The 27,679-nt window shown below is 36.0% G+C and overlaps 1 protein-coding gene across 1 annotated transcript in view; it reads right to left on the bottom strand.

The window, feature by feature from the left end:
• CNTN5 (contactin 5) overlaps positions 1-27,679 on the bottom strand; it is a 504,363-nt gene that overhangs the window by 83,811 nt on the left and 392,873 nt on the right. Inside the window, exon 14 of the mRNA XM_024760353.1 lies at positions 14,262-14,420. Coding sequence (XP_024616121.1) covers positions 14,262-14,420 — 159 coding nt within the window. The remainder of the gene's footprint in view (positions 1-14,261; positions 14,421-27,679) is intronic.

Consider the following 27,679-nt stretch of genomic DNA (forward strand, 5'->3'; position numbering starts at 1 on the left):
CAGCAGTTGAAGGAGCAAGGTAAAAACCCACCAGACCAAACAAATGAAGAGGAAATGGGCAATCTACCTGAAAAAGAATTCAGAGTAATGATAGTAAAGATGATCCAAAATCTTGCAAATAGAATGGAGGAAACACAAAAACATTTAACAAGGACCTAGAAGAATGAAAGAGCAAACAAACAATGATGAACAACAACAAAAAAATGAAATTAAAATTTTTCTAGAAGGAATCAGTAGCAGAATAACTGAGGCAGAACGGATAAGTGACCTGGAAGATAAAATACAGGAAATTACTATCACAGAGTATAATAAAGAAAAAAATAATGAAAACAATTGAGGACATTCTCAGAGACCTCTGGGACAACATTAAAAGCAACAACATTCGAATTATAGGGGTCCCAGAAGAAGAAGAGGAAAAAAAAAGAGACTGAGAACATATTTGAAGAGATTATAGTTGAAAACTTCCTTAGTATGGGAAAGGAAATAGTCAGTCAAGTCCAGGGAATGCAGAGTCCCATACAGGATAAATGCAAAGAGAAAAATGTCAAGACACATATTAAACAAACTATCAAAAATTAAATTCAAAGAAAAAATATTAAAAGCAGCAAGGGAAAAACAACAAATAATATACAACAGAATCCCCATAAGTTTAACAGCTGATCTTTCAGCAGAAACTATGCAAGCCAGAAGTGAGGGGCAGGGCATATTTAAAGTGATGAAAGGAAATAAACCTACAGCCAAGATTACTCTACCCAGCAAGGATCTCATTTAGATTTGAGGGAGAAATTAAAATCTTTGCAGACAAGTAAAAGCTAAGAGAATTCATCACCACCAAACCAGTTTTACAACAAATGCTAAAGGAACTTCTCTAGACAGGGAACACAAGAGAAGGAAAAGACCTACAATAACAAACACAAATCAACTAAGTAAATGGTAACAGTAACATACATATCGATAACTACCTTAAATGTAAATGAATTAAATGCTCCAACAAAAGATACAGACTGCCTGAATGGAAAAAAACACAAGACCAGTATATATTCTGTATACAAGAGAACCACTTCAGACCTAGGGACACATACTGACTGAAAGTGAGGGGATGGCAAAAGACATTCCATGTAAAGGGCAATCAAAAAAAGCTAGAGTAGCAATTTTCATATTAGAGAAAATAAACTTAAAAATAAAGACTATTACAAAAGACAAAGAAGGACACTACATAAGGATCAAGGGATCAATCCAAGAAGATATAACAATTGTAAATATTTATGCACCCAACATAGCAGCACCTCAATACATAAGGCAAATGCTAACAGCCATAAAAGGGGAAATCATAGTACAGGACACAAAGTAGATTTTAACATCCCACTTTCTCCAGTGGAAAGATCATCCAGAATGAAAATAATTAAGGAAACACAAGCTTTAAATGATACGTTAAACAAGATGGACTTAATTGATATTTATAGGACATTCCATCAAAAAACAACAGAATACACATTCTTCCCAAGTGCTCATGAAACATTCTCCAGGATACATCATGTCTTGGGTCACAAGTCAAGCCTTGGCAAGTATAAGAAAATTGAAATCATATCAAGTGTCATTTCTGACCACACTCTATGAGACTAGATGTCATTTACAGGAAAATACAAGGAGGCTAAACAATACACTACTAAATAACCAAGAGATCACTGAAGAAATCAAGGAGGAAATCAAAAAATACCTAGAAACAAATGACAATGAAAACACAATGACTTAAAAAATAGGGGATGCAACAAAAGCAGTTCTAAGAGGAAAGTGTAGAGCAATACAATCCTACCTCAAGAACCAAGAAACATCTCAAATAAACAACCTAACTTTACACCTAAAGCAAATAGAGAAAGAAACAAAAAAACCTCAAAGTTAGCAAAAGGAAAGAAATCATAAAGATCAGATCAGAAGTAAATGAAAAAGAAATGAAGGAAACAATAGCAAAGACCAATAAAACTAAAAGCTGGTTCTTAGAGAAGATAAAAATAAATTGATAAACCATTATCCAGAATCATCAAAAAAAAAAAAAAAAAAGGGAGAAGACAAATCAATAGTATTAGAAATGAAAAAGAAGTAACAACTGACATTGCAGAAATACAAAGGATCATGAGAGATTACTACAAGCAACTATATGCCAATAAAATGGACCACATGGAAGAAATGGACAAATTTTTAGAAAAGTACAACCTTCCATGTCTGAACCAGGAAGAAATAGAAAATATAAACCGACCAATCAAAAGCACTGAAATTGAGACTGTGTTTAAAAATCTCCCAACAAACAAAAGCCCAGGACCAGATGGCTTCACAGGTGAATTCTATCAAACATTTAGAGAAGAGCTAACACCTATCATTCTCAAACTCTTCCAAAATACATCAGAGGGAGGAAGACTCCCAAACTCATTCTATGTGGCAACCATCACCCTGATGCCAAAACCAGATAAAGATGTCACAAAGAAAGAAAACTACAGGCCAATATCACTGATGAACATAGATGCAAAAATCCTCAACAAAATACTAGCAAACAGAATCCAACAGCACATTAAAAGGATTGTACACCATGATCAAATGGGGTTTATCCCAGGCATGCAGGGATTCTTCAATATATGCAAATCAATCAACGTGATACACCATATTAACAATTTGAAGGAGGAAAACCATATGATCATCTCAATAGATGCAGAGAAAGCTTTCGACAAAATACTCTTTCCACTATTATTCAACATAGATTTTGCAGTTTTAGCTACAGCAATCAGGGAAGAAAAAGAAATTAAAGGGATCCAAATTGGAAAAGAAGAAGTAAAGCTGTCACTGTTTGCAGAAAACATCGTACTATACATAGAGAATCCTAAAGATGCCACCAGAAAGCTACTAGAGCTAATGAATGAATTTGGTAAAGTTGCAGGATACAAAATTAATGCACTGAAATCTCTTGCATTCCTATACACTAATGATGAAAAATCTGAAAGAGAAATTAAGCAAACATTCCCATTTACCATTGCAACAAAAAAGAATAAAATACCTAGGAATAAACCCACCTAAGAAGGCAAAAGACCTGTATGCAGAAAACTATAAGACACTGTTGGAAGAAATTGAAGAGGATACATACAGATGGAGAGATATACCATGTCCTGGGATTGGTAGAATCAACAATGTGAAAAAGACTATACTACCCAAAGCAATATACAGATTCAATGCAATCCCTGTGCAACTACCAATGGCATTTTTCACAGAACTAGAACAAAAATTTATACAATGTGTATGGAAACAGAAAAGACCCCGAATAGCCAAATTCATCTTGAGAAAGAAAAATGGAGCTGGAGGAATCAGGCTCCCTGACTTCAGACTATACTATAAAACTACAGTAATAAAGTAATAAAGTAATGAAACTTGAAAGCTTTTCTGCAGCAAAGGAATCCATAAACAAGATGAAAAGACAGCCCTCAGAATGGGAGAAAATATTTGCAAATGAAGCAACTGACAAAGGATTAATCTCCAAAATTTACAAGCAGCTCAAGCAGCTCAATACAAAAATTCAAACAAACCAATCCACAAATGGGCTGAAGACCTAAATAGACATTTCTCCAAAGAAGATATACAGATTGCCAACAAACACATGAAAAGATGCTCAATATCACTATTCATTAGAGAAATGCAAATCAAAACTACCGTGAGGTGTCACCTCACACCATTCAGAATAGTCATCATCAAAAAATCTACAAACAATAAATTCTGGAGAGGGTGTGGAGAAAACGAGACCCTCTTGCACTGTTGGTAGGAATGTAAATTGATACAGCCACTATGGAGAACAGTATGGAGATTCCTTAAAAAAGTAAAAATAGAACTACCATATGGCCCAGCAATCTCACTAATGGGCATATACCCTGAGAAAACCATAATTCAAAAAGAGTCATATACCACAACGTTCATTGCAGCTGTATTTACAATAGCCAGGGCATGGAAACAACCTAAGTGTCAATCAACTGATGAATGGATAAAGAAGACATGGTATATATATATATAAATGGAATATTACTCAGCCATAAAAATTAACAAACTGAGTTTCTGTAGTAGGTGGATGGACCTAGAGACTGTCATACAGAGTGAAGTAATTCAGAAAGTGAAAAACAAATACTGTATGGTAACACATATATATGGAATCTAAAAAAAAAAAAAAGTTCTAAAGAATGTAAGGGCCGGACAGGAATGAAAATGCAGACATTGAGAATGGACTTGAGGACACAGGGTATGGGAAGTATAAGCTGGGACAAAGTGAGAATGTGGCATTGACATATATACACTACCAAATATAAAATAGATAGGTAGTGGGGAGCATCCGCATATCACAGGGAGATCAGCTCGGTGCTTTGTGACCACCTAGAGGGGTGGGATAGGGAGGGCAGGAGAGAGACTCAAGATGGAGGAGATATGGTGATATATGCATATGTATAGCTGATTCAATTTGTTATGAAGCAGAATCTTACACACCACTGTAAAGCAATTATACTCCAATAAAGATGTTAACAAAAACTAAAGACTCCCACTCCTATTCCATATCCTCTCCATCATCCTTAATTCTAATTTCTATTTGAAAATGATAAAAGAAAGTTTAGAATTCTGAATTCATTGCTACTTGTAAGGACTATTAAAAAATTGCAAAAAAAAAAAGAGTTGAAGGTATTAATATTTGCGATGAAATAACATACAATATGAACTAGAATAGAAATATTTTTGTAAAATTAGTATTTTTATTTCAAATGCAATATTGTGGAGATTAAAGATAATGGAGAATGTATATCAAAGGATGCATTTTTAAAGACTTGCATGTATCTTTCTATAAAATTAGTCTTTCTGGAACTCTGGAGACAAGTTGGTTTCAAAGAAATTATTCTGCTTCAGAATCAACACACAGCAACTTTAGTGGAGGACTGCATATTGATTCCAGGAGGAAAACTTGTTAAAATGCTTTTCCTTTTAAAAAATTGTATCCAAAAATTAAATTAAAATAAATTAAATTATATTAAAACAATAAACCTATTTAGTTGATAAATTTAACCACCAATCAGTCAGTGGAAACTATCCACAAAGAGGAGGCATATCTACTGATTGAAGAATAGTTAAGAAACATATTTGAATTAAGTAAATTAAGGCCAATCAATTCTTTGATTATAGGTGATTTGGTATTCTTAATCAGACATAGTCAAAAAAACTAAGTCAGCTAATACTGCTCAGTAATACAAATAGGAAAGCAAGTGTTCAAATCAAAAACAAGTAGTTTGAACAGAAAAGGGGGTTTGCAAGTGAAATCATCTATTTCTTATGATTGTTTTCATACTTTCAAAATGAATAAACAGCCCCATTCACAGTCACCTGTTTTAAGTCTTATTTTTGGGTGGGTGGCATTGATAAGTTAATTCCAGATGTCCTCAGCTAGAAGGCCCATGTGCGATTCATTACTTCATTTGTCAAAAATGAGGAACTCATTATTCTTTGTATTCATGTTGTCATATAACGGAATTTTAATAGTTTTTTAAATGCTAGCTTATGTGTTGCATTAACTTCATCAGAGAGTTCAAACTGCAGAACTAAATTTTTTTCTATCATATGTTTCTACATTAGAGCATATCTCTACTGAAATTGATTTAGGTGAGATAGTAACTATGAAAACAAAAGACCTGCTGCCCAGTGATGATTTGCATCCAGAAGGACTTCTTTTCCCTATCACAGGCATGAAAAAAATTATGGTCAGTGTGAGCTAGGGGCAAAACCCAGGAAACATTTGAAACATCTCCTTTAGAGCATGCAAAAGGTGAGGACTGCTCTTTGGCTGGTCTGGAGGATGGCAATGCCTCTACCAGTAGCTTCAAGAGATGCTGAGTTTTAGAGAAAGGTGTGACTAACTTAGGTGAGGAACTCCTTGCTAGAGAACTATTGCTCTCAAGGGCAAATAAAATTGATCATTTATAGAAATATATTTCTGAAAAATATATATTTACTTATAAATACAGTACAACCATATATTTTTTATAAGTACTTGCTGAACTGAATTTAAAAAGAACTCTCTACTCAAAAATATTTACAACATTCAAATTAAATTAGAAAAATAAGAATGCAGCCTTATATCATGGACTTCTAAATAAATAAATACCTAAAATAGCATGTAATCCAAGCAATTAAGCCCTCTATACATACAACACACACACACACAAACACCAACACACACACACACACCTCGCTTTTGTCTTTCCCTAACTTATGCCAAAATATTTTAGTTTATATATGTATATATGCATATATATGTACAAGATATATAGATATATATACACATATCTATCTATCATTATCTATTAATCTATCAAACAATAAAATGTAGAAACAGGTGAGTCAAGGTATGTAAGAAATCAAGAAATAAGAGTAACTAGGAAAATATGGAAGATTAGATGTCCTGGATTGCCGTACCATGTGTTAAGGTAAGAAACACAAGAACATAGGTATGGATGAGCAAGGAAACATGTATATGTATTGCAATGTACCCACAAGTGAAACTTCCCAAGAAGTAAGTATTGTAGGCAATGTGGCAAGACTGGGCAGGGAACATAGCCACAAGCAGGAGAATGAGTTTCCTGAGTGCACAACATGAGATCTGAAGGTGAATCCATTTCCTCTCAGCATAGCAAAGGGTTTGGGCTCTCACACTAAGGATGATGTGGGAGCATCTTATAAATGGTGGTTATAAGAATTCTTGTATAAACCTGTTCATGTGGTCTGAATTTGTGTCCTTTCCAGAATTATCTACTGAACATAGACATTCCCCCAATTTCTTGACTCTGCATATTATTACAGGGTTAAGATGGAGCCAGGAATGAGTCTAATACTCACAATTACATATATTACAAGATAAATATATACACATGTATAGTACACTATAAAGATAATCATACTGAATTCTATGAATTAATATAGGAACCTAACAGCAAAAACACCTGAATTGTGGGACTTCCCTGGTGGCACAGTGGTTAAGAATACACCTGCCAGAAGACCTCAGACTTCCCAAAAGAGTGCGCAAGGAGAGGGGGTATGGAGCACTGCATAAACGAGCTCCAGAGATGGGCATGAGGCAGAGCTGTCAGTGAGGACACCAGAGATGGGCATGAAATGATAAAGCTTCTGCTGCAGCCACCAAGAAGCCTGTGTGCAAGAACAGGTCACTATCCAAGCTCTCCTCCCAGGAGCCTGTGCAGCCCACCACTGCCAGGGTGCCGTGATCCAGGGACAACTTCCCCAGAAGAACACATGGCGTGCCTCAGGCTGTTGCAATATCACGCTGGCCTCTGCTACCACAGGCTCACCCTCCATTCCGTACCCTTCCCTCCCCCTGGCCTGAGTGAGCTAGAGCCCCCTAATCAGCTGCTACTTTAACACCATCCTGTCAGATTGAGGAAGCGATGCGCTCAGGTGACCTACATGCAGAAGCGGGCCCAAATCCAAAGCTGAAGCCCAAGAGCTGTGTGAACAAAGGAGAGAAAGGGAAAATTCTCCAAGCAACCTCAGGAGCAGCAGATTAAATCTTCACAATCATCTTGATGTATCCTGAATCTCTGGAATACCTGAATAGACAATGAATCATCCCAAAATTGAGGCAGTGGACTTTGGCAGCAACTGTAGACTTGGGGTTTGCTTTCTGAATCCAATTTTTTTCTGGTTTTATGTTTATCTTTGTTTCATATTTAGAGTTTATTATCATTGGTAGATTTTTTTATTGATTAGGTTGCTCTCTTCCTTTTTTTTACAATATAGATATAATTTTTTTTTTCCTTTTTCTCTTTCTGTGAGTGTGTATGTGTATGCTTCTTTGTGTGAGTTTATCTGTATATCATTGCTTTTACCATTTGTCCTAGGGTTCTTTCTGTCTGTTTATTTTTTGTTTTCATACCTTTTTGGTATAGTTTTTATCACTTGTTTTCATTGATAGATTTGTTTATTGGTTTGGTTGCTCTCTTCTTTCTTTCTTACTTTCTTTTTTAATGACTTTTTATTTTTTTACATTTAATGATATATTTTTTAATTTTAATAACTTTGTTTTATTTTATTATTGTTTTTTCTTTTTTATTCTCCCTTTTCTTCTGAGCCATGTGGCTGATGGGGTCTTGCTCTGGCTGGGTGTCCAGCCCATGCCTCTGTGGTGGGAGAGCCGAGTTCAGTACATTGGTCCACAAGAGACCTCAGGGATCAATGTAATATCAAAAGACAAAAGCTCTCCCACAGATCCCACCTCAATGCTAAGCCCAGCTCCACTCAATGACCAGCAAGCTACAGTGCTGAACACCCTATGCCAGAAAAGTAGGAAAACAGGAACACAACAACATCCAGTAGCAGAGAGACTGCCTAAAATAATAATAAGATCACAGACACCCCAAAACATACTGCCAAACACAGTTCTGCCCACCAGAAAGACAAGAACCAGCCTCATCCACCAGAACACAGGCACTAGTCCCCTCCACCAGGGAAGCCTACCCAACCCAATGAACCACCCTTAGTCACTAGGGGCAGACCCTCAAAACAATGGTAACTATGAACACGGAGGCTGCAAAAAGAAGATCCCCAAACACAGTAAGTTAAACAAAATGAAAAGAAAGAGAAATATACGGCAGATGAAGGAGCAAGGCAAAAACCCACCAGACCAAACAAATGTATCAGAAATAAGCAATCTACCTGTAAAAGAATTCAGTGTAATGATAGTAAAGATGATTCAAAATCTTGGAAACAGAATGGATGAAACACAAGAAACGTTTAACAAAGATCTAGAAAAACTAAAGAGCAAAGAAACAATGATGAACAACACAGTAGATAAAATTAAATATTCTCTAAAAGGAATCAATAGCAGAATAAATGAGACAGAAGAACTGATAAGTGACCTGGAAGATAAAATACTGGAAATAACTACCACAGAGCAGAATAAAGAAAAAAGAATAAAAATAATTGATGACAGTCTCAGAGACCTCTGGGACCACATTAAACACACCAACATTCAAAGTATAGGGGTCCAAGAAGAAGAAGAGATAAAGAAAGGGACTGAGAAAATATTTGAAGAGATTATAGTTGAAAACATCCCTAATATGGGAAAGGAAACAGTCAATCAATTTCAGGAAGTGCAGAGAGTCCCATACAGGATAAATCCAAGGAGAAACACACCAAGACACATACTAATCAAACTATAAAAAATTAAATACAAACAAAAAATATTAAAAGCAGTAAGGGAAAATCAACAAATAACATACAAGGAAATCCCCATAAGGTTAATGGCTGATCTTTCAGCAGAAACTCTGCAAAGCAGAAGGGAATGGCAGGACATATTTACAGTGGTGAAAGGGAAAAACCTACAACCAAGATTACTGGACCAGCAAGGATCTCAATCAGATTTGACAGAGAAATTAAAACCTTTACAGACAAGCAAAAGCTAAGAGGATTCAGGACCACCAAACCAGCTTTATGACAAATGCTAAAGGAATTTCTCTAGGCAGGAAACACAAAAGAAAGAAAAGACCTACAATAACAAACCCAAATCAATTAAGAAAATGGTAATAGGAACTACATATCAATAACTACCTTAAAGGTGAATTGATTAAATGATCTAACTAAAAGATATAGACTGGCTGAATGATTACAAACACAAAACCTGTATATATGCTGTCTACAAGGGACCCACTTCAGACCTAAGGACATGTACAGACTGAAAGTGAGGGGATGGCAAAAGACATTCCATGCAAATGGAAATCAAAAGAAAGCTGGAGTAGCAATTCTCATCTCAGAAAAAATATACTTTAAAATAAAGACTATTACAAGGGACAAAGAAGGACACTACATAACGATGACAGGATCGATCCAAGAAGAAGATATGAGAATTGTAAATATTTATGCACCCAACATAGGAGCACCTCAATACATAAGGCTAATGCTAACAGCCTTCAAAGGGGAAATCGACAGTAACACAATAATACTAGGAGACTTTAATACCCCACTTTCACCAATGGACAGATCATCCAAAATGAAAATAAATAAGGAAACATAAGTTTTAAATGATACATTAAGCAAGATGGACTTAATTGATATTTATAAGATATTCCATACAAAATGAACAGATTATACTTTTGTCTCAAGCGCTAATGGAACATTCTCCAGGATAGATCGTATCTTGGGTCACAAATCAAGCTTTGGTAAATTTAAGAATATTGAAATCAAATAAATTAACTTTTCTGACCACAACGCTTTGAGACTAGATATCAAATAGAGGAAAAAATCTGTAAAAAATACAAACACTTGGAGGGTAAACAATACACTACTGAATAACCAAGAGATCACTGAAGAAATCAAAGAGGAAACAAAAAAAACCTAGAAAAAAAGGACAAATAAAACACAATGACCCAAAACCTATGGGATAGAGCAAAAGCAGTTCTAAGAAGGAAGTTTAGAGCCATACTATCCTACCACAAGAAACAACTCAAACAAACAACCTAACTTTACACCTAAAGCAACTAGAGAAAGAAGAACAAAAATCCCCAAAGTTAGCAGTAGGAAAGAAATCATAAAGAACAGATCAGAAATAAATGAGAAAGAAATGAAGAAAACAATAGCAAACATCTATAAGAGTAAAAGCTGGTTCTTTGAGAAGATAAACAAAATTTATAAACCATTGGACCGACTCATTAAGAAAAAAAGGAAGACTTAAATCAACAGTATTAGAAATGAAAAAGAAGTAAAAACTGACACTGCAGAAATACAAAGGATCATAAGAGATAATTACAAGCAACTATATGCCAAGAAAATGGGCAACCTGGAATAAATGGACAAATTCTTAGAAAAGGACAACCTTACTATAAGAGTAAAAGCTGGTTCTTTGAGAAGATAAACAAAATTTATAAACCATTAGACCGACTCATTAAGAAAAAAAGGGAGAAGACTTAAATCAACAGTATTAGAAATGAAAAAGAAGTAAAAACTGACACTGCAGAAATACAAAGGATCATAAGAGATAATTACAAGCAACTATATGCCAAGAAAATGGGCAACCTGGAATAAATGGACAAATTCTTAGAAAAGGACAACCTTCCAAGACTGAACCAGGAAGAAATAGAAAATATAAACAGACCAATCACAAGCACTGAAATTGAGACTGTGATTAAAAACCTTCCAAACACAAAAGCCCAGGACCAGATGGCTTCACAGGCAAATTCTATCAAACATTTAGAGAATAACTAACACCTATACTTCTCAAGCTCTTTCAAAATATAGCAGAGGGAGGAACACTCTCAAACTCTTTCTACAAGGTCACCATCACCCTGATACCAAAACCTGACAAAGATGTCACAAAGAAAGAAAACTACAAGACAATATCACTGATGAACATAGATGAGAAAATCCTCAACAAAATATTGGAAACAGAACCCAACAGCACATTAAAAGGAACATACAGCATGATGAAGTGGGGTTTATCCCAGGAATGCAAGGATTCTTCAATATATGCAAATCGATCAATGTGATAAACCATACAAACAAATTGAAGGAAAAAATACATATGATAATTTCAATAGATGCAGAAAAAGCTTTGGACAAAATTCAACACCGATTTATGATATAAACCCTCCAGAAAGTAGGCATAGAGGGAAATTACCTCAACATAATAAGGGCCATGTATAACAAACCCACAGCCGACATCATTTGCAATGGTGAAAAACTGAAACCATTTTCTCTAAGATCAGGAACAAGACAAGGTTGTCCACTCTCACCACTGTTATGCAACATAGTTTTGGAAGATTTAGCCACAGCAATCAGAGAAGAAAAAGAATGTTAAAGAATCCAAATTGGATAAAAGAAGTAAAGCTGTCACTGTTTGCAGATGACATGATACTATACATAGAGAATCCTAAAGATGCTACCAGAAAACTACTAGAGCTAATCAATGAATTGGGTAAAGTAGCAGGATACAAAATTAATGCACAGAAATCCCTCACATTCTTTTACACTAATGATGAAAAATCTGAAAGTGAATTTAAGGAAACGCCCCCATTTACCATTGCAATGAAAAGAACTGGAGAGGGTGTTGAGAAAAGTGAACCATCTTGCACTGTTGGTGGGAATGTAAATTGATACAGCCACTATGGAGAACAGTATGGCAATTCCTTAAAAAACTAAAAATAGAGCTACCATATGACCCAGTAATCCCACTACAGTGCATATACCCTGAGAAAGCTATAATTCAAATAGAGTCATGCAGCACAATGTTCATTGCAGCTCTATTTACAATAGCCAGGACATAGAAGCAATCTAAATGTCCATCGACAGATGAATGGATAAAGAAGATGTGGCACATATATAAAATGGAATATTACTCAGCCATGAAAAGGAACAAGATTTAATTATTTGTAGTGAGGTGGATGGACTCAGAGACTGTCATACAGAGTGAAGTAATTCAGAAAGAGCAAAACAAATACTGTATGCTAACACATATATATGCAATCAAAAAAAAATGTTTCTGAAGAGCCTAGGGGCAGGACAGGAATAAAGATGCAGACATGGAGAATGGATTTGAGGACACAGGGAGTGGGAAGGGTAAGCTGGGACTAATTTAGAGAGTGGCATGGACATGTATACACTACCAAATATAAAATGGATAGCTAGTGGGAATCCACTGCCTAGCACAGGGAGATCAGCTTGGTGCTTTGTGACCACCTAGATGGGTGGGGTAGGGAGGGTGGGAAGGAGATGCAAGAGGGAGGAAATATGGGGATATATGTATGTTTATAGCTGATTCACTTTGTTATAAAGCAGAAACTAAGACACCATTGTAAGGCAATTATACTCCAATGAAGATGTTTAAAAAAAGAAAGGAAAAATGAATCCATCTGCCAGTGCAGGGGACACAAGTTCAAGCCCTGGACCAGGAAGGTCCCACATGCCATGGAGCAACTAATCCCGTGTGCCACAACTACTGAGCCCATGTGCCTAGAGTCCATGCTCTGCAAAATGAGAAGCCACCATAATGAGAAGCCCGTGCACCCGAACAAAGAAGAGTCCCAGCTCCCCGCAACTAGAGAAAGCCTGTGCAACAACAAAGACCAAACCCAGCCAAAGTAAAATAAATATATAAATAAAATTAAGAAAAGAAAAGAAAAACCTAAATTGTATTTTGCATGTGGATGAATATACTTTCTTTCCCCTAAATTTCAAACTTTTACCCAAAAACAATTTTCTGCTCAAATTTAATTTATTTAAGCAATGAGATGGACCACTTTACTCCTATAACATTCAGATTGAGTTTTATGGTTACTGCACTCAGATATTTTACTGACTTTATATTTCACTTCTATGCAGGTAAATCAATTTTATATTTAGATAGAAAATAAAATCACAAATCCCTGCTCAGTATGGACAACTGCTTCTGAAGATTACATTTTATAGATACTGTACACTTTTTCACCAATATGCTAAATTGGTGATAACTATCAACTGAGTGTAATTTCACATATCCTTGCAGACAGCCACATTTGGAGAGGGAAGGGAAGTTTAGTTATAACGTGATGAGAAAATCTTCAGGGAAGAAAATTATTTTTAAAATAATGCAAGTGGAAGGCAAACATCTTAGAAGTAAGCATTAAAATGCTGTATTGTTTTAAATAATGTGATTTTATATTAGATTTTCTTTTTATAAATAAAACAGATGTATGACTCTAAAGGGGTAGCCCAAGGAACTGGAGTAATGGAGCAGTTCTGTATCTGTCTTGGTAGCGATTTGAATAGATATAATAAAATTTCATAGAATTTTATGGAACTATACCCTAAAAATATTGCATGTAAAAAAGGGTGAAATTTGAATATGATCTGTGGTTTATAGCATTGTATCAATGTCAGTTTCCTGATTTGATCATTGTGCCATTGTTATGTAGAATGTTTTCATTGGGGCAAGGTGAAGGATGGGCCCACAGGGAATCTTTGTATTATTTTTGCAACTTTTATGTGAGTTTAAGGTTATTTCAATAAACAAAGATAAATGATGTGGTCCTTCCTTGGAAAATGAGAAAAGAAGAAAGCAAAGTGACTTTATAAAAAGAAGGCAACAATGATTAATATTGTCATAAATAACAAAATTTCCAGAATCCAAAATAATCCAACTAAGATTGTTAGCAAATATAGCTCATGACATAGAAAGCTGCTCTGGTGTCTGACATTGCCTTAGAGCCTCTTACCTGTTTTTACTGTTTGCCAGCCCAGGGAGAAGGGGCTGCGAGCCTGCAAGTTGTATGAGGAGATGGGGCTGTGGTTGTCAGTAGCTGGACTCCAGGAAAGTGTGGCTGTGCTCTCACTGATTTCCTCAACGATCACTATCCCTGGTGGACCTGGGGGACCTATAAGCAAAAGGGAATGGATAAAGTTAAGGTCAAGCCATGAGAAATTGTATTTCCAGTAAGGACCCAACAAAACTAGGAAGTATCTTAATGAAATACATATTTAGTAATGAACGTTGACAGTAAAAAAGAAATGAGATGCAAGTTGGTTTCCATGATTTCTGGGGATAACTTAAGTATAGTTTAGATTTTTTTTTTCTAATACTTTGTACTTGGAGGCAGCTACCAGTTAGCATTGCATTTTATAGAAGAGGAAAATAGAATTAAAAACAAATACAAGGATTTGAATGTCAGGAGCAACTATGACTCTTGAAATCAATCACAGCTTACAGAAGCAACAACAGAGTGATAGGCAATGCTATCGGGAACAGAAACAATCCCATCATTACCACAAACCTACAGGTGTGTGGGCCTAATTTTCATGTTCACGAAGAGTACAGTGTACAAATAGTGTGATGTACCTATCAAGTAGCTTAAATTCAAACAGGGAGGGCTTCCCTGGTGGTGCAGTGGTTGAGAATCTGCCTGCCAATGCAAGGGACATGGTTTCGAGCCCTGGTCTGGGAAGATCCCACATGCCATGGAGCAACTAGGCCCGTGAGCCACAACTACTGAGCCTGTGCGTCTGGAGCTTGTGCTTCACAGCAAGAGAGGCCACGACAGTGAGAGACCCGCATACTGTGATGAAAAGTGGCCCCCGCTCGTCGCAACTAGAGAAATCCCACGCACAGAAACGAAGACCCAACACAGCCAAAAAAAAAAAATATTCAAACAGGGAACAATGAAAGGCTCTGAAATAATGAGATTTCAGACCAAGAAAGAGTATATACTAGAAGTGAGACATGGAAGAATGATTAGATGATGATAATGATGATGACTTTTTGGTGAGGGTGAGAGGATGATGAATTAGAGAAGATTATTCCCCTTTTGATCATAAAAAATTGGTATAGAATAGTGATTATCAAGTGATGTGCACGTAGACTCCAGCTTCAAAAAACAACCAAGATCTGATATGAGGAGAAATATACTTCTGTATTACTACTTCTAAAACAGGGATTTCTAATAACATTCAAAAATATATAGAGTGTTGATATTTTAGTGGCTAAGAACAATGCCAGTTTCCTTATTAACATTTTTCTATTCCCAAATATGGACAATGCAAGCTGCAAGGATGCTTTTATTTTCAATGAAAAATATAATCCACTTTTAAATATTTTATTTTCCAAATTAGTCCTTATGTAGCAAGTTGCTCTCTGGATTTGGGGATTATGAAGTCTGAGCAGTAAGGGCTGACCTAGACTGTAAGGAGCTAGGAAATGGTGGAATGCTAACTAAAGAGATGGAGACAGTAAAGACCTCTGAGTACAAAATAAGGAAGGGACGATGAGATGGACAAAGTGTTTTTTAAACATCACCAAGTGAATGACATTTTTAGGAAATGAGAAATGAGTGTTTTATCAAGAGTAAGTAGAACCAGCAGTGGCTAGCAGAGACTCAAGACTTAGAAGACAAGGACTATTTCATCAGGAAGGTGACAAAAGACTGGGATTGTGAGCAAATGTGTAGAGGACAACCATGAGAAGTGGCATACTTTTTTCCTCTGAGAGAAATTAAGGAAGAAACAATGAATAGAGAGATAAAGCTTTTGAAATGTTAAGAAGGGAAGTTGGGAGAGCTCATTTGGGAAGGTTCTCCTTTTTCACTAAAGAAGGAAAAATTATCCACAGAAAGTAAAGGTTGTTGGGTGAGAATGGGATTGGGAGCTAGAGGAGAATGGAAAATGTCTGAATAAGCCCATGATAAAAGAGGAAAGACATGAAGAAGAGTGAAATATAAGTATTTTGGAATAGTCCTGGAGTTCAAGTTTGGTTCAATAACATAATTTTGAAGTGGAACTGACCAAGTCAACAAAGTTAGGTTAGAAAGCCAGGACCAGGGCCAGAAAAAGTGGTTAATTGGGTCAATTTAGATTTAGTTTACAAATTTGATATGACATCATCAAAGTTGCCAATGGTATAAACGACCATAGTCTCAAGGAGGACTAGAGAGCCAAGTGAAGCCAGAATGGTGCTGGCAGACTAGAATAAAAGAGCAGAGTCCAGGAAACCAGGTTTTTATGAGGGGAAGATGTAAGAATAAGGAATTGTGAGAAGAAAATAATAGAATTTGTGATTTAAGTGTAGGGAACTTTTGATGAGAATTTGTGTTTATCTGGAATGAAGTGGGAAATATAATTATTAGGTCAAGGACTTATGGAAGAATATGTTTGATGTGTCACCAATATAAATTAAAGTTCAGAGTATTAAAATGGTAGCTAAGGATGAGGTGTGGAAGATAAATGAGATCCAGGTACTGAAGATGTCTAACAAGTTGTTAGACTGCAATGACATGGATATGGAGGAGTGAGTCTAATGATAATAAAGATAAGAATATTAACTGTAATAATAATACCAATAGCTACCATATCCTCACTGTACTGTATTAAGTCATTAAGTATTTTGCAAACATTAACTTGTTCACCTATTTCTATGTCACCGTGAGGTGGGCATTATAATCCCTATTTCATAGAGGACATAAGGGAATCTCAAAGAGCTAGTTTGGTCGATTAATAATAAATAAGTTACATAGTCAATAACCTTACTATATGTTAGGTGTTACACTAGGCAGTGGGTATCAGAGAATCCCTTCTAGTGAGGAGAAATTATTCACCCAAGTAGCTCTGCTAGTGAATGGCACAGCAGAGATCTGAATTCAGATCTGATTGTAAAGTCTGATTTGTTCAAGAAAGCAAGGATTACAGAGATCCTTCTTCCTTTCCCTGTTAATTGTGGAGTACTTTCAGTTGAAGGAATGAAAGAAAGAGAAAAAGTGTGTGTTGGGGAATGGCACATTTAAATTATGTATTAGAAATAGACATAACATTGAAGAAACTGTTTAGGACTTTGTGGCAGTCTGTGTATGAGATAGCCACCAACACTTTCTTTCCTCCTTGTATGTGCAGGTCATTCCCTTTTTGAAAGGTGAATCCTATTCTTTCAATCCCATTGAATTTGGGTTGGCCTGTGACTACAGGCATACTTCAGTGAAACTGTGGAATTTTTTCTAGATGACCATAATAAAGCTAATATTGCAATAAAGCAAGTCACACAATTTTTTTTGATTTCCAAGTGCATATAAAATTATGTTTACATCATACTATAGTCTATCAAGTGTGCAATAACATTATTTCTATAAAAGAAATGTATATACCTTAATTAAAAATACTTTATTGCTAAAAACTGCTAACCATTATCTGAGCCTTCAGTAGGTCATAATCTTTTAGCTGGTGGAGGGTCTTGTCTCAAAGTTGACAGCTGCCGACTGATTGAGGTGGTGGTTGCTGAAGGTTGGGGTGGCTGTGGCAGTTTCTTAAATTAAGTCAACAATGAAGTTTGCCACATAGATTGACTCTTCCTTTCATGAATGAGTTCTCTGTAACATACTATGATGCTAGATAACATTTTACCCAAAGTAGAATTTCTTTCAAAACTGGAGTCAGTCCTCCCAAACAATTTTCATAATTGTTTCAACAATTTTCATAGCACTTTTGCCAAGGTAGTTTCCATCCCAAGAAACCATTTTCTTAACACATCTGTAAGAAGCAACGCTTCATTTGTTAAAGTTGTATCATGAGAATGCAGGAATTCAGTCACAGCTACAACCTACACTTCAAACTTTAGTACTCTTGCTATTTCCACTACATCTTCCTCTACTAAAGTCTTGAATCCCTCAGTCATCCATAAAAGTTGGAATCACCTCCTTCCGAATTCCTGCTAATGTTGATATTTTGACTTCTTCCCATGAATCAAAAATGTGCGTAATGGAATTAGGATGGTGAATCCTTTCCTGAAGGTTTTCAGTTTATTTTACTCAGATCCATCAGAGGAATCACTGTCTATGGCAGTTGTAGCCTTATGAAATGTATTTCTGAAATAAAAAGACTTGAAAGTCAAAATTACTCCTTGATCCATGGGCTGCAGAATGGATATTGTGTTAGCAGGCATGAAAACAACATAAATCTTGTTGTACATCTCCATCAGAACTCTTGGGTCACCAGGTGCATTATCATTGAGCTGTAATATTTTGAAAGAAATCTTTTTTCTCTGAGCAGTACGTCTCAACAGTGGGCTTCAAATATTGAGTAAACCATGTTGTAAACAGATATACTGTCACCCATGCTTTGTTGTTCCACTTATAGAGCACAGGCAGAGTATATTTAGGCCCTAGGATTTTCAGAATGGTAAATGAGCAGTGGTTTCAACTGAGAGTCACCAGCTGCATTAGCCCCTAACAAGAGAGTCAACCTGCCTGTTGAAGCTTTGAAGTCATGCATTGACGCATCCTCTCTAGCTGTGAAAGTCCTAGATGGCATCTTCTTCCAATAGAAGGATGTTTCATGTACATCGAAAATAAGTTATCCAGTGGAGCCATTTTTATTAATTATCCTAGCTAGATCTTCTGGATAACTGGCTGCAACTTCTACATCAGCACTTGCTGCTTCACCTTGTACTTTTATGTTATGGAGATGGCTTCTTTACTTAAACCTCAGGAACCAACCTCTGCTAGTTTCAAACTTTTCTTTTGCAGCTCTCTCACCTCAGTCTTCATAAAATTGAAGAGAGTTAGGCCTTTGCTCTGGATTAGACATTGGCTTAAGGGGATGTTGTGGCTGGTTTGATCTTCTGTCCAGAACTAAAACTTTCTTCATATCAGCAATAAGCCTGTTTTGCTTTCTTATCATCTGTGTATTCACTGGAGTAGCACTTTTAATTTCCTTTAAAAACTTTCCTTTACATTCAAGAGGCATAGATTTCAGCTTATCTCAACTTTAAACATGCTTTCCTCTCTAAGCTTAATCATTTCTAGCTTTTGATTTAAAGTGAGAGACCTGCGACCCTTTCTTTAACTTGAACACTTAGAGGCCATTGTAGTGTTATTAACTAGTCCAATATCAATATTGTTGTGTCTCAGGGAATAGGAAGGCCCAAGGAGAGGGAGAGATATAGGGGGACAGATGGTCAGTGGAGTAATAAGAACACATACAACATTTATCAGTTAAATTTGCTTTCTTTTTTTTTTTGCGGTATACGGGTCTCTCGCTGCTGTGGCCTCTCCCGTTGCGGAGCACAGGCTCCGGACGCGCAGGCTCAGCGGCCATGGCTCACGGGCCCAGCCGCTCCACGGCATGTGGGATCTTCCCGGACCGGGGCCCGAACTCGTGTCCCCTGCATCGGCAGGCGACTCTCAACCACTGCACCACCGGGGAAACCCTAAATTTGCTTTCTTATATGGGTGTAGTTCATGGTGCCCCCAAACAATTGCAATTGTAGTATCAAATATCACTGATTGCAGAGTACCATAACAAATATAACAATAATAAAAAAGTTTGAAATATTGCAAAAATTACCAAAATGTGACACAGAGACACAAAGTGAGAAAATGCTTTTGGAAAAATGGTGCTGATAGACTTCTTTGATGCAGGGTTGCCACAAACCTTCAATTTGTAAAAAATGCAATATCTGCAAAGTGCAATAAAGTACAATAAAATGAAGTATGCCTATATTTGACCCAGATGACAATGGTAGAAGTGACACAGCATAACTTTTGAGGAGAAATCATAAGAAGTTTGCAGCTTCATCCCATGTCTCCTGGAATGCTTATGGGAAAATCCAGCTGCCTAGTTAGAAGTCCTATTAAACTGAGCTACCATTCTGTCAGGAAGTCCAAGCTAGCCATTTGGAGAATCCCATGGAGAGAGGGATATCCAACTTGTTCTCAGCTATTCCAGTCATTTCAGCCCAGGCACCAGACATGTGAAGAAGCCTTCAAATGATTCCAGCTTCAGCCACCTTTAGACACATGCACATGAGAAATCCCTGCTAAGAACCTAGCTATGCCTGTCAGCTGCCAAAACCATGAGAGCAAATAATGTATGGATATTTTAAGCCACAAATTTTGGGGAAACAATGGATAATTGGAACAGACTTCAAAATAGTTTTATTTGAGAGTTTGTTCATAGGTAGGGAATTTGTCAGGAGAATCTTTAACATGCTTTGAAAAAAGACTTGAAATTTAGCTATTGTATTCAAATAAGAATAATTACCAGCATAATTCATTTATTAAGTTCTTCCATATTGTTCCATTTCTTCTGTTCCATTTCACCCATTCTATTCATTTATGTCTTCAAAAAGAATTAATGATCACCTACATGTGAGGCATGATAGGAGATACTGTGGAAAGTAACTATTAGTTAACTTAAATAAAATAATTTGCCTTTCTGAGTATTAAATCTCTACTAAAATATTTAAATTATTTCTCTTAAAAAACATATTTCTTTTAATGATAGGCAATAATTACTCTAAATACTTTTTAAAACTTCAGCTGGAACAAAAAATGGAACTTACAACATAATTAATAAATCCCCAAGTATTTTTCTTTATATTTGGCTATTTTCCCAAATATAGTCCTTAGCAAAATAATCAGTGACAGTGAACAAGATTTATGTACCCAGGATGCTGATTGTGGCTGTGCAATTATGTATAATTACAAGCCACTGTAAATAATTAATTGTCCAATAATCATGTAATATTTAAATCATAAAACCTTAAAATAAAATAGTAGGCAGCCATTAAACTGCCTAATATTTAGGTCACTTTAATGATATGGGAAATGTTCACAAATAAAACAGAATGCAAAATTATATGTTAATATAAATTTATAAATAGTAATTTGCCTAATGTGTACAGGAAAAGACTGGAAAGAAATGCATTAAAGTGTACATGGTGGTTATTGCTTGGAGCTGAAGCTATAATGATTTAAATTTTATTCTTTATACTTGCTTGGATTTTCTAATTCTGTACAATAAGTATGTATTACTTCTAAAATTATTTTAAAAGTCATTATTTTAAACAATGCCTCCATACTGTGATATGTATGTACTATTCTAAGTATATTCTATTTAACTAAGCATTTGTTTATTCCTAGTATATGTGTGGAAAGCACTGTGTTGAATGGTGGGAGAAAGGTGGGGGAAATGGTTTATAGGAGGACAAAATAGGGTTCCAACCCCAGGTGTGTTTAAAATCCAGGGCAGAGAGAGATCTTTTACAAAAAACAAATGCCAGGCAATAATAATGTTGCACATTGGTACATATGACATCTCATTATAGCACTTGTTACATTGGCTATAATTATTTTTATGTAAATTCCATCTGTCTGAATATTCAGCATGGTAATTGGTATATATTAGTCCCTCAGTAAATATCTGTAGAAGAAGAGATGAAAGGGAGAAGGGAGAAGAAGGAAGAAGAGATGTGGAAAGACGAAAGGAGTTTTGTTTTGAATTTGAAATGCTGTGTAACAATTAACAAGTTTTAAAATAAAGTAATTATCATGTAAGACAAAGATCCAATATGACAGCCTCTTTTTTTGTTAAATCAAAATATTTGAGTTAACAGGTTTTATTTTGTTTGTTTGTTTTGTTTTTCAGTTAAGAGTAGAGTAGGTTGGTAATAAAAATGAAAGACTAGGTCCATAGATGAAGAAAACATTTTCATATGATTTAATACTAAGGCTCATCATTATTAGAAACTTAGAGTATTAAGATCTATGGACAGACAACTTTTTTTACATCTTTGTAAATCTGAAAGGTTGTTATGAATACAGTATTATAAAAATATTCTAAAAAATTATTGATGAACCAAGATGGCGGAGTAGAGGGATGTACTCTCACTCCCTCTTGTGAGAACACCAGAATCACCACTAACTGCTGGACAATGATCGACAGGAAGACACTGGAACTCACCAAAAATGATACCCCACATCCAAATACAAAGGAGAAGCCAAAATGAGACAGTCGGAGGGGTGCAATCACAGTAAAATCAAATCCCATAACCGGTGGGTGGGTGACTCACAGACTGGTGAACACATACCACATAAGTCCACCCACTGGAGTGTAGGTTCTGAGCCCCACATCAGGCTTCCCAACCTGGGGGTCTGGCAATGGGAGGAGGAATTCCTAAAGAATCAGACTTTGAAGCCTAGTGGGAATTGATTGCAGGACTTCGGCAGGACTGGGGGAAACAGAGACTCCACTCTTGGAGGGCACACACAAAGCAGTGTGTGCATCAGGACCAGGGGAAGGAGCAGTGACCCCAGGGGATACTGAACCAGACCTACCTGCTAATGTTAGAGGGTCTCCTGCAGAGGTGGGGGGTGGCTTGGTTTCACCGTGAGGACAAGGACACTGGCAGTAGAAGTTCTGGGAAGTACTCTGTGGTGTGAGCCCTCCCAGAGTCTGTCATTAGCCCCACCAAAGAGCCCAGGTAAGCTCCAGTGTTGGCTTGCGTCAGGCAAAACAACCAACAGGGAGGGAACCCAGCCCCACATATCAACAGTCAAGTGGATTAGAGTTTTACTGAGCTCTGCCCATGAGAGCAACAGGCAGCTGTACCCACCACCAGCCCCTCCCATCAAGCCTCTTAGATAGCCTCATCCACCAGAGGGCCAAAAGCAGAAGCAAGAAGAACTACAATCCTGCAGCCTGTGGAACAAAAAACACATTCACAGAAAGATAGACAAGATGAAAAGGCAGAGGGCTATGTACCAGATGAAGGAACAAGATAAAACCCCAGAAAAACAACTAAATGAAGTGGAGATAGGCAACCTTCCAGAAAAAGAATTCAGAATAATGATAGTGAAGATGATCCAGGATTGTGGAAAAAGAATGGAGGCAAAGATTGAGAAGATGCAAGAAATGTTTAAAAAAGGCCTAGAAGAATTAGAGAACAAACAAACAGAGATGAACAATACAATAACTGAAAGGAAAACTACACTAGAAAGAATAAATAGCAGAATAACTGAGGCAGAAGAATGGATAAATGACCTGGAACACAGAATGGTGGAATTCACTGCTGCGGAACAGAATAAAGAAAAAAGAATGAAAAGAAATGAAGGCAGCCTAAGGGACCTCTGGGGCAATATTAAACACAACAACATTCGCATTATAGGGGTCCCAGAAGGAGAAGACAGAGTGGAAGAACCAGAGAAAATATTTGAAGAGATTATAGTTGAAAACTTCCCTAACATGGGAAAGGAAATAGCCACCCAAGTCCAGGAAGCACAGCGAGTCCCATACAGGATAAACCCAAGGAAAAACATGCCGAGACAGATAGTAAACAAATTGGCAAAAATTAAAGACAAAGAAAAATTATTGAAAGCAGCAAGGGAAAAATGACAAATAACATACAAAGGAACTCCCATAAGGTTAACAGCTGATTTCTCAGCAGAGACTCTACAAGCCAGAAGGAGGGGCATGATATACTTAAAGTGATGAAAGGGAAGAACCTACAGCCGATATTACTCTACATGACAAGGATATCATTCAGATTCGAGGGAGAAATCAAAAGCTTTACAAACAAGCAAAAGCTAAGAGAATTGAGCACCACCAAACTAGCTCTAAAACAAATGCTAAAGGAACTTCTCTAAGTGGGAAACATAAGAAAGAAAAAGACCTACAAAAACAAACCCAAAACAATTAAGAAAATGGTCATAGGAACATACATATCTATAATTACCTTAAACATCAATGGATTAAATGTTCCAACAAAAAAACACAGGCTTGCTGAATGGATACAAAAACAAGACCCATATATATGCTGTCTACAACAGACCCACTTCAGACCTAGGGACACATACAGACTGAAAGTTAGGGGATGGAAAAAGATATTCCATACAAATGGAAATCAAAAAAAAGCTGGAGTAGCTATACTTATATCAGATAAAATAGACTTTAAAATAAAGAATGTTACAAGACACAAGGAAGGACACTACATAATGATCAAGTAATCAATCCAAGAAGAAGATATAACAATTATAAATGTATATGCACCCAAGATAAGAGCACCTCAATACATAAGGCAACTGCTAACAACTCTAAAAGAGGAAATGGACAGTAACACAATAATAGTGGGGGACTTTAACACCTCATTTACACTAATGGACACATCATCAAAAATGAAAATGAATAAGGAAACAGAAGCTTTAAATGACACCACAGACCAGGTAGATTTAATTGATATTTATAGGACATTCCATCCATAAACAGCAGATTACACTTTTCAAGTGTGCAAGCAACATTCTCCAGGATAGATCATATCTTGGATCACAAATCAAGCCTCAGTAAACATAAGAAAATTGAAATCATATCAAGCATCTTTTCTGACCACAACGCTATGAGATTAGAAATGAATTTCAGGGAAAAAAATGTAAAAAACACAAACACATGGAGGCTAAACAATATGTTACAAAAAAAAAAACCAAGAGATCACTCAAGAAATCAAAGAAGAAATTGAAAAAAAATACCTAAAGACAAATGACAATGAAAACATGACAATCCAAAACATATGGGATACAGCAAAAGCAGTGCTAAGAGAGAAGTTTATAGCTATACAAGCTTACCTCAAGAAACAAGAAAAATCTCAAGTAAACAATCTAACCTTACACCCAAAGGAAATAGAGAAAGAATAAACAAACCCCAAATTTAGCAGAAGGAAGAGAATCATAAAGATCAGAGCAGAAATAAATGAAATAGAAACAAAGGAAACAATAGCAAAGATCAATAAACTAAAAGCTGGTTCTTTGAGAAGATAAACAAAATTGATAAATCTAGCCAGACTCAGAAGAAAAAGAGGGAGAGGACTCAAATCAATAAAATTAGAAATGAAAAAGGATAAGTTACAACAGACACCTCAGAAATACAAAGCATCCTAAGAGACTACTACAAGCAAGTCTATGCCGATAAAATGGAAAATCTGGAAGAAATGGACACATTCTTAGAAAGGTATAACTTTCCAAGACTGAACCAGGAAGAAACAGAAAATATGAACAGACCAATCATATGTAATGAAATTGAAACTGTGATTAAAAATCTTCCAACAAACAACAGTCCAGGATCAGATGACTTCACAGGTGAATTTTATCAAACATTTAGAGAAGAGATAACACCCATCCTTCTCAAAGCCTTCCCAAAAATTTCAGAGGAAGGAACACTCCCAAACTCATTCTATGAGGCCACCATCACACTGATACCAAAAACAGACAATGATACTACAAAAAAAGAAAATTACAGACCAATATCACTGATGAATATAGATGCAAAAATCCTCAACAAAATACTAGCAAACAGAATCCAACAACACATCAAAAGGATCATTCACCACGATCAAGTGGGATTTATCCCAGGGATGCAAGGATTCTTCAATATATGCAAATCAATCAATGTGATACACCATATTAACAAATTGAAGGAGAAAAACCATATGATCATCTCAATAGATGCAGAAAAAGCTTTTGACAAAATTCAACACCGATTTATGATAAAAACTCTCCAGAAAGTAGGCATAGAGGGAACCTACCTCAACATAATAAAGGCCATATATGACAAACCCACAGCAAGCATCATTCTCAATGGTGAAAAACTGAAAGCATTTCCTCTAAGATCAGGAATGAGGCAAGGATGTCCACTCTCACCACTGTTATTCAACATAGTTTTGGAAGTCCTAGTCCCAGCAATCAGAGAAGAAAAAGAAATAAAATGAGTACAGATTGGAAAAGAAGAAGTAAAACTGTCACTGTTTGCAAATGACATGATACTATACATAGAGAATCTTAAAGATGACACCAGAAAACTACTAGAGTTAATGAATGAATTTGGTAAAGTTGCAGGATACAGAAGCACTATTTACAATACCCAGGTCATGGAAGCAACCTAAATGCCCACTGACAGACTAATGGATAAAGACGATATGGTACATATATACAATAGAATATTACTCAGCCATAAAAAGGAATGAAATTGAGTCATTTGTTGAGACATGGATGGATCTAGAGACTGTCATACAGAGGTTCCATGTATGTGGAACCTAGAAAAATGGTACAGATGAGAGGGTTTGCAGGGCAGAAGTTGAGACACAGATGTAGAGAACAGACGTAGGACACCAAGGGGGAAAAACCGCGGTAGGGTGAGGATGGTGGTGTGCTGAATTGGGTGATTGGGATTGAGATGTATACACTGATGTGTATAAAATTGATGACTAATAAGAACCTGCAGTATAAAAAAACAAACAAAAAAAAACCAACTAATACTAAACTTATTTGGGGTTATTTGTATGGAAATACGTTCATATAAATGTTTCAGACATTACATGAAATTTCTAAAAAAAAAGTTAGTGATGTGATTTACCTATTAAAACACATTAAATGAAATTTTCAACCATAATGAAAGTGAAAATGAGTTTATGGTTTTTATATTAGTATTGGTTTACAATGCTTTATTTACAGAGAAAAATGTACTTTTAGAATTACATATTGAATTCTGGCTGCAATTAGCTTCCTGTATATATTTATGAGTGAATTATATTAATATTATATTAATACAATCAATAATTTTGTTTTTAAAGCCTGTTAATTATGGTCATATTTTCAACATCTTTTGACTTTTTTTAAAGTCAGGGAGTTAATTTTCTCTTCAAAGAATTTTATAGCTAATTTACACAAGATATATTTGAAAATAGATTAATAAGAGATAAGATGACAAATGTGTGGCTGTAGCTAGTGTCTGAATGTTTTATAGATGCCAGTTATTTAGAAGAAATCTTATTAATTTTATACTGAGGTATAATGATCCAGTGTCAGATGGTCAGGAATCTGGAAAGTCCCCCTCTCTCCCACACCCATGATAGTGCTCTTATATAGGGTCACTAAAATAAATATTTTATTTGAAAGTAGACCATTCAGAAAAATGGACACATTTTATGTTTATTTCTTCATGGTAAGGACTCTGAGCAAATGATAAAGCACAAAGGCCCTTGGCAGAAGCCATGTTCTCATGAATTCAATCTGTCTCAATCAAGGGCTCCCCAGGATTGCTGTTAGATTGCTATCAGATCAACTCACTCTGCTGACCTAATGTTCAGTTAGAAATTTGTCTTCTCTTGAGAAGCCATTGACCTTTATAGTTGAAAAACAAATAAACTATATATCTCTTTGTAACATTTAATATTGTTATCTTTATCCTGGTGACATGAAACAAGGACTTAAAGACTTCATGTAATAGTTAAACATGTTACAGAGACTTGGAATGTTTAACCAGAGCCATCTAGTTAAACCCTATTATTTTTCAGATGAGGAAGAAGAGAGAGAAACTCCTCCTCAGAAAAACG

The sequence above is a fragment of the Neophocaena asiaeorientalis genome, unplaced genomic scaffold (assembly GCF_003031525.2).
Source record: "Neophocaena asiaeorientalis asiaeorientalis breed wild unplaced genomic scaffold, Neophocaena_asiaeorientalis_V1.1 scaffold601, whole genome shotgun sequence".
Taxonomy (NCBI): Eukaryota; Metazoa; Chordata; class Mammalia; order Artiodactyla; family Phocoenidae; genus Neophocaena; species Neophocaena asiaeorientalis.